Raw genomic sequence first — 8,874 nt, forward strand, 5'->3', positions numbered from 1 at the left:
TATACGCGTACTCATTGAAATCCTAAAACTGTCTCACAGAGACGCAGCACTCCTTTTGTTAACCATCTGGGGGTTCGAACCTGGCCACGGTCTGTAAATAATCGAGTCTAGACCAGACAATCCAGTGATGAACATCATGAGCATCGATCTAGGCAACTTGGATACGATGACGTGTCAACCAAGTCAGCAAGCTTGACCACCAGTTAGTCGCCCCTTACGACAAGCATGTGTTGCCGAAGGCCTGGGCCTAGATTTTCGAACCTCTTTTAGCGCTAAGATAGTCGTAAGTTAATGTTAATGAATGGCACTATCTTAGCGCTAAGAGAGCTTCGAAAATCTAGGCCCTGGGCCCTGATCCACAAAGCATTCGTAGCGCTACGACATTCGTAAGCTTATGGTAAACTATAGAGTTACGACAGGTCGTAACGTTACGAACGCTTTGTGGATCGGGACCCAGGGCCCCTTTCCTCAAAGCAATTGTAGCGCTACGACTGTCGTAAGTCTATGTTAAAGTATGGGAGATACGATCGTCTTAGAGTTACAATCGATTTGAGGAACAAGATTTTCGAAGCTCTCTTAGCGCTAAGATAGTCGTAAGTCAATGCTTATGAATGGCACTTACGACTATCTTGGCGCTAAGAGAGCTTCGAAAATCTAGGCCCTAGGGCCTGGATTTTCGAAGCTCTCTTAGCTCTATGATAGTCGTAAGTTAATGTTAACGTATGGCACTTACGACTATCTTAGCGCTAAGAGAGCTTCGAAAATCGAGGCCCAGGTCTCCTTTGTAATCTGCAATAAGGGAGACGAGATAGCGGTACGATTGTCTTGTGTGTCCGGACCGTTAGCTAGCCGTGTTGTAAATGTAAGACAAAATACGAACATAAAAGACGATTTATTAAACATGAAGCTTGAAGCAAACACGTTAGCAATACAAGAGAACGCAGCAAAACGTGGAGATACACGAGCCAATACAAAGAAAACACACAACACGTTGTCACATATGTCCACTGCGCATGCGTACTGACATAGTGGGCGTACCAAACTGAAGCTGATTGGACGGCTGGTGGATCTGAAACAGAGACAGTTGTTTGAGCGGGAATATTTAAAATAATATTTTCAAATTAAGTCGAATAAGTAATGTTTTAGATACAAGTTGGAATGCTTGTTTAAATGCATACCCACATGAAGGAAATCCTCATTCCTTTTCTCGTGTTATATTTCTCAAGTTATAAGAAATATATTTATTATAGGTTTGAGAAAGTGATCGAATAGGATGTGTTTGTTGATCAGTGCATTACACACCAATTACATCTAGTTTAAGGTTATCATAGAATTTGTTTTAGAGTGCAGACGTGAGGGGGTGATGTGATAATGATGTATTTCAAACAAAACAAACCTGAATTCATTTTAAATCTATGTTAAAAAAATACGCAAGGCTTTGATTCCGACGAACAAATATGATTTTTGTGGCTTGAGTGTATGTTTTAGACGTTAACCCAAGTTACAAGCTGGACAGTTTACTACAGACTAAATATGCCTCATGTGCACACCACAGAGACCGTTAACTGTAGGTAACAGGAAGCACATATGTATAGGCGACTAACGGGATCGGGTGGTCAGGCTCGCTGACTTGGTTGTCACATGCGTAGATCGATGCTCATGCTGTTGATTACTGGACTCTCTGTTCCAGACTCGATTATTTACAGACCACCGCCATATAGCTGGAATATTGCTGAGTGCGGCGTAAAACTAAACTCTCTCACTCACAAATGTATATCCCTGCCAAACATACGGCCTGGGACCATGCCTTTCACATTTAGCTGTAGCCAATAGCAGTATATAGTACTCAGTATACAGTATTCAGTACAACAACAGTGTAGAGAATTATTACTATAGGGTTTCTAGGGGGAAATCATCTCAAGTGGTGAAGGGTCAGAGGGGAATTGCAAGGTAAACACAAATACGACTATCTGTAAATTACACGTAATGGTCCCACTCAGTACTACACAGCTCCAATGATGAAAGATCACAGAGAACACCACAGGGAAGGGAGTATTCGGGTAATACAATAAGGGGAATTCTGCCTTGTGTCAGCTCTTTTGAAATGCATTCTGTTATTAGACCATCTTTCGGCGTTATGAATTGAAACGATAGAGAATATTTGGAAAATGTGTACCGATGCCTGTAAATCTACAGTTTCCGATGATGGTTCTGTATATTTAATTAGACCCACCTCCATCTACTTGTAATGGAGAGGTACTCACATACGCCATCTTGGCTTGCTTGGCTATCCATTTTATTTTTGAATAAAGGTGTCTCTCGATAAACAAAAGTGTTGTGTTATCGTTTTTTAATTTGTATTCCTGTTTGGTCTGAATACTTAATTGCCTGCCAAAAGAATGCGAAAGCTGGATTTGACCAAATAATTATCAAAAGGGCTTAAAATCAGTCAACTAAACGCTGCAAACCAACCAACCCCTCCCACACCCACACACACACAACAACAATGACTATGACGCTGGTAACTACGACACCATTGAATAACCTTTTCTTGTATATTAAATCTACGCTATCGTCAAACAGCTGTATCTGCCGCCTGCAGTCTTAACCATGAACCTTGTTTAATACTAACCGTGTTTCTAACCTGTTATGTTCAACACGAGTGAGTACTTGAAGTTTCAAGTTATATATACAACCAGTGGTTAGTACACACAGGAGCTGTACGTCGGGATCTGTTATTTATTTCAAATTACCCTTCACCTTCTTGTCTCTTGGAACATGCTAACGATTCGTACTCAGCACGTTAACCTATCGTTAGTGTAAAATAGCCAGCGTTTTACACATTCGCGAAGGTGATTAACCTAATGCGATAATAAGACTGACGCTAATTAGTTAACGAATCTGTCAGGGAGTTAATTAACATGAATACTTAACTTGAAGTAGATAAGGAATGGATGAACATTTTTAGAGTTTGAGGATTGAGATATTAACTTTGAACAGTATTTCAATTATATCAGAACGCGTCAAGTTGAAAAGATTACCTAAGGAACATAACTGGGTCGGATTTCTTATTAAACCCCCGAGCAGCGGATCCTGGCATTGTTAAGGGACACAATTGCTGCAGATCAAATACTTGGGTCATAGTGACATTCTGTTTGTGAGACACAAACCAGGGTGTACTTCACATAAATGCTAATTATGTGCTCATGAATATTAAAAAAGAAAGTAAATTCCTTTTAGATTCAAATAGTGATAATGTAGACGAAATCTGTGAAAAAAACCCAGACCATATCGCCCGACACCCTACCGTGAACGGTATGTTGAGAATGTTAAGATAGTTTGTAGGTTCTTTTCGTCTCACATCTTTATGGCTTGCCGTCCTAAATGAAGACTCACTTCTGATAGCAACTCTAACACAACATAATTATTTTCTGCTGAGTGTGCATTTTACCATGCATCGAATTCATGCCAATATTATATTTTTTATCAAACGAATATATCTGGCGCCATCGTTGGTGTGAAAATTGGTACTTGTGAACTTGTCGAAACACAGTAAGAACATATTAATCACCTGTGCAACATGTTTTCATTCAAGCAACTGCTTTGATGATAAAATACATATTAAAGGTAGCGTTTAGTTTAAATGATCTTTGCAAGAACATATATACTAAACAGTTTCAGGCTAAAGGCCTTTTAACTAAAAGGCCCCCGACTAAAGGGTTTCAAACTAAAATACTCTACACCAACAGCGGAGGTAAAACTTCAGGTAAAACTGACGGTCTACCAAACCACGAGGACGTAAAAGATTCAAGACTGAGGGGTTCCGGACCTAAGGGCTCCGTACCAGAACGATCCAGACTTAAGGATTCAAAACTAAAGGGTTTCAAACTAAAGGATTCCAGAATAAAGTGTTTCGAAGTAAAAGGCTCCAGACTAAAGAATTCCGGACTTACAGCCTCTAAACTAACGGGTTACCAAGTAACACACTCGAGACTGAAGGGTTCTGAACTGAAGGGCTCCATTCTAAAGGGCTCCAGACTAACATGGCTCCAGACTAAATGGTTCCGCACTAAAGAGCTCCGGAATAACCAGGTTTCACTTTAAGTAGTTTATGGTGTAAGGAATTAAGAGTTATAACAAAGCCAAATTGGTAACGTATAACGCCCTATAGATGTTCTAAAAATAGTAAAATTCTATGAACGGAGAAGTTGACGATTATGTTAATAAATGACCGCTTTTGCACACTTGTCCTAAAGACACCCTACTGACGTACGCATCTGATGCATGACATGACGTCATATCAAGATGGGCATTCCTAAAAAAAAATTATTGAAAAACACACATGACATACGTCTATGAAAACCGTCTTCAGACTAAGTTTAAAAGCAATATATTCAAATAATTTGAAACTGAGTCAAACATCATGTATCCCTACAGCACTGACAATTATCGAACTGTTTCCTTAGCCTTAAACAGCAATGCAACGATATACCTCCCATTTGTATTAGACGGACAATATTTTGCCATGGCACCAAGTCAAAGATCGCATGTAAAAAATCACGTACCTGACCCCATAGCAAGGTATCGCTTACACGCTACCCCTGGGAACGTTAATTACACCAGACCCAGCGCATAGCTAGACACCCACATTAGATACATCAGAAATATATCTGACATGGTAAGAAAACTAGTTTATGGCACAGCGCCAAAGCAATCTACTTGGCACCAAGAACGTCAATGACGTCATAATATTATTCTACCATCTTTCTCAGCGGCACCGTTATGCTGGCAACGAGAAAACGTGCCAATTACAGCTTGGGAAAATTGATGGCGTAAAATATATTAGATTTAGTTTTTCTAAAGATACACGTGAACGTAAGATATTGCCAGAAACATACAGCGAAAACGCATCAACCTCATCAGATGATGAGTAGATAATGTAACGCTGTTTAACGCCGTTGATGTTACCTGAATGAGAAGAGAGTTTATTCTAACCTCAGCTAAGCACTATCGTGCCTCGAATGCAAATGCTTTGACCTAAAAACTTGAAATAAGCCAGTTCTCATTTCCTAAGTCGTAGCGTATCCCGTGGCGGATTAATTCTACCGAAAACATCCCTTTCATCTACAAAACCCACTGAACACTGAGGCAAAGAATTGCCCTTAATTAATTTTATGACTTAAAATAGTCTGTAAATTTGGTAATTTACCCCGGTCAAAGACCATCACGTTTATGTCTACCTCTTCATGGGAAAGTGAGTGACTGTTAGTTTTACGCCGCTTTTGGCAATTTTACAGCAATATCACGGCGGATGACACCAGAAATGGGCTTCACACATTGTACCTATGAGGGGATTCGAACCCGGCCCTTCGGCTTGACGTGCGAACGCTTTAACCACTAGGCTTTCCGACCGCCCCTTTACAGACAAGGAAAGTGACTCGATAGGTAAACAGATTTTATACTCATGCCAATAATGGTTGTCACCCCCCTCCCCACCCCAACCCCACACACACCTCACACTCCCACCCCACACCCCCTCTCCAATCAAAAAAATTGAAGGGGGTGACAACCGTTATTGGCATGAGTATACTAGTACGTAATTGATTTAAATTCTAATTGCTTTTTTTTTCGTCGTGTTCAGCTGGTGTCAACAGAACATGTGAACTAAAATAAATGTATCACACATTCAGATCTATAAACAACATCTCTTTTTGCCATTAACTGCATGTCACAAGTAAAGAAATGTCAGAAATGTAAGAGAACGAGTTCCTTTTTTTGATTATGTTCTTACAGTGATCGTATTATCAAACATGTATTATAATAAATAATTATTATAATTATAGAGCCTAATTGCCAGAGGATAACCAGTTTCGATCATACAATGAAACAGCTTCCGTAAGGCGTAGACGGCAAAACAGTGGGGACATTATTTGAATGGATCACCGATAATGACTGTTGACATCAGGTGTTTGACTTCAAAATGATTGCAAGCGCATAAGTTCCAAGTATAGACATTTTGACCTTACCAATTATCAACTGACCACCGTTATATAGCTGAAATATTGCTTTAAAAACAAACGATTGACCTTACCAGAGTTTCAAAGTGATTTACGTAGAAATGTATATGTAACATAACTAACTATTATGGATGGTTTGGCTGACTACCAATACCAATTTAGATCAAATGTGATGATGTTGATCTTCTCTGTCTTTAGTGAGTGAGTGAGTTCAGTTTTACGCCGCACACAGCAATATTCCAGCTATATGGCGGCGGTCTGTAAATAATCGAGTCTGGACCAGACAATCCAGTGGTCATCAGCATGAGCATCGAGCATAAGTGGATACGATGACATGTATCAACCAAATCAACGAACCTGACCACCCGATCCCGTTAGACGCCTCTTACGACAAGCATCCAATTCTAACCTGGATCTTTACGGATACTCTGTCTTTAAGAATACTTTTAGTGCTTACCATAAGTAAAGCTCAAATTGAACAATGTTGAATATACGTCTTCACACGAGTCAAAATGAGTCCCCATGACACGTCCTGCGTTCCAGTGAGTCATCTGACTCAACTAGTAGTCCAGTATAAAGTCTACATCTCAACAATAAACTACCGAAACATACGCTGTGTTCGCCAATTATGTATTCACATAAACACATGTATACATAGTTCATGAGCACATAAATCCGTATTGCATAATCCGAGATTTGTAATAGCATTCGTTGTTTGAGCATTGTGTTAGGTGCATTTCAATCCATATATATACGTCCTTTGACGGGCTTTTGAGCAGCAATAACATAGAAACTTGACTGAGCGTTCACTTGCGTCACAGTGACTCACATGTCCATTCTCATTCATGACGAAACCATGTCACCATGAGATGTATCTTACAAACAGTAACCAAAACGAAATCCAAATGGCTTCCTTCCGTCACAGGAATATGCTTTATGATCCCGTAGATGCCTTGAGCAAATTAGTCCGATTGCATAAAGCCAATAATCGATTGTCCAGTGATGTTTCCTCACAGCCTGTAGTCCAAGAGAGTGGAGAATTTCGACGAATCACCTCCGAAATTTGCGTTCAAGGCCAGCTTGACATCCTTTCCTCTGTATTCGCCGATACTCAGATTTCCTTCCCAAATGGCCGGTTCGGTCTGGGCTAGATGAATCCATTGTCCCTCCACTGTAAGGGCCACGTCCATAGCTCCAGGGATTCGAACCTTGAAGTTGACATCGGCCATGTTGTCGTTGCCTATGTACAGGGGTTCAAAGAGAAAGCACCCTTGTTTCCAGGAAGCATACTGTTTAGGGAAGGCACGGACGGGCTTGCTAGCGGAGCAACAGCAGAACAGATAGTTGTACACTCCATACAGGGTCTTACTGTCTTCAGACGCCGGCAAGGCATAAATCTGGAACTTGTAAAACCCAGGTTCTGGTATGCTGATAGTGAAAGATACGGTGTCGTCGTCGGTTTGATGAAAGATGCAATCTTTGTACTGGGCCTGAGTTGTAATATTGATAAGATTTGCAGTGACTTTGGTGGGCTGGCCGGCCTTGATTTTGATCACAACCTCATTGTCATCGAGCTCAATTTCCGGGTTGTTGTGGCTCAAAGTCGACAGGCAATATGGTTGGAACTTCTGCTGAGGACCCAGATACCCTTTCGGCAAATTTGGTCTCTGGACACCATTTATCTCCATGTTGAATTCCCTTTTCCTTCTGCCTGTCGCCTGCTCTCTTGTTTCACGTCTGCGCCTCACCTACACGTCTGCTCTCTGATTTCACGTCTGCTGTTCCAGTTCTCGTCTGCTTTCTAATTTTACGTCTGTGCCAAGCGTGTGCCACCACTGTTAGCTATCCTGAGTGGGATGGCTTCTCTTCTATCTGGTCTATTTAAAAGTTTAGACAACCAATAGCAGGCAGCTGCGGGTTTTAAGACATATCAATCAGGTGTTTGGGTAGTTTAACTGGCACTTATCTTCCCGACATACACACTCGAGTAAACACTTCACCCACAATGACCAAACTTTCGAATGTTTAGACAGACCTCACGGTGCTGCTCCCCCTATGATTTTTACACACGTGTATTTATAGAGCAGCATGTGAACCCAGGCATAAAGTATATGTGTGCAGGAATGTGTTCTATTTGTGGGTTCGTGAACGTGTGCTTTCTTTTAGTTTATAACACGGAAATTACTCGGAAGGTAGTGAATGTGTCATGAGTAATAATGAAACTATTCGCGTTATGCATGAAGCTTGTAACTATTGGTAATTTTGTACCCATATTCGACTCACGCCTCAAAGGTTCACATCATCTAGAACAATGGAGATAAAGGAAGTCGGCAAATTCCATCCGTAAAATTAGGACATTCAGCTATTGATAAATGGCCATCAACTTGGAGTACGTACAGAGGTCCAGATAAGCTGCGTATCCGGGTAAAATACGTACAGAAAATTTCCAATTACGCATTGGAAAATAATTGTTGCGTAACAATTACGCATTTAAACTGTTAGATACGCAAAGAGTTTAAAGCAAATGCGTATGGAATATACTTATAAAAATCGCTTGCGTAATGAAAAAGACATCGATTGCTATCAAGTTGTACTGTTAGTATAGGACAAGTGTTGTACTGTCAGTATAGGATGACTGACTTTTATGAAATCATTTCCCTTGTATTTAAGTTGGTTTTGATTCGGTATGACATAAGGCAGAACATACCTGCTTAATAAACTTACTCAATGACACAATACTTGTAGGTGTGTAAAATGACTGAAATACGCACATATTTGAAAGCAGTGGGTAACGGAAAATGAAATACCCACTCAACATTCATAATACCCACTCCAAAAGAATACAGTGGGTACAGTA

General features: G+C 40.5%; 1 protein-coding gene across 1 annotated transcript; it reads right to left on the reverse strand.

Moving 5' to 3' along the window:
• Positions 1-877: 877 nt before the first annotated feature.
• LOC124256921 lies at positions 878-8,008 on the reverse strand. The gene is made up of 2 exons (XM_046690893.1): positions 6,475-8,008; positions 878-1,069 (listed from the first exon to the last, which is right to left on the reverse strand). Exon 1 carries the CDS (start codon positions 7,703-7,705, stop codon positions 7,028-7,030), a length of 678 nt encoding a protein of 225 aa, XP_046546849.1. The 5' UTR covers positions 7,706-8,008; the 3' UTR covers positions 878-1,069; positions 6,475-7,027.
• Positions 8,009-8,874: the final 866 nt, after the last annotated feature.

The sequence above is a fragment of the Haliotis rubra genome, unplaced genomic scaffold (genome assembly GCF_003918875.1).
Source record: "Haliotis rubra isolate DU_JTF1 unplaced genomic scaffold, ASM391887v1 Scf643, whole genome shotgun sequence".
In the NCBI taxonomy this organism is placed as follows: Eukaryota; Metazoa; Mollusca; class Gastropoda; order Lepetellida; family Haliotidae; genus Haliotis; species Haliotis rubra.

What these genes read in the sequence shown, in the direction of transcription:
- LOC124256921 (XM_046690893.1), bottom strand. Translation starts at nt 7,705, where the DNA reads ATGGAGATAAATGGTGTCCAGAGACCAAATTTGCCGAAAGGGTATCTG.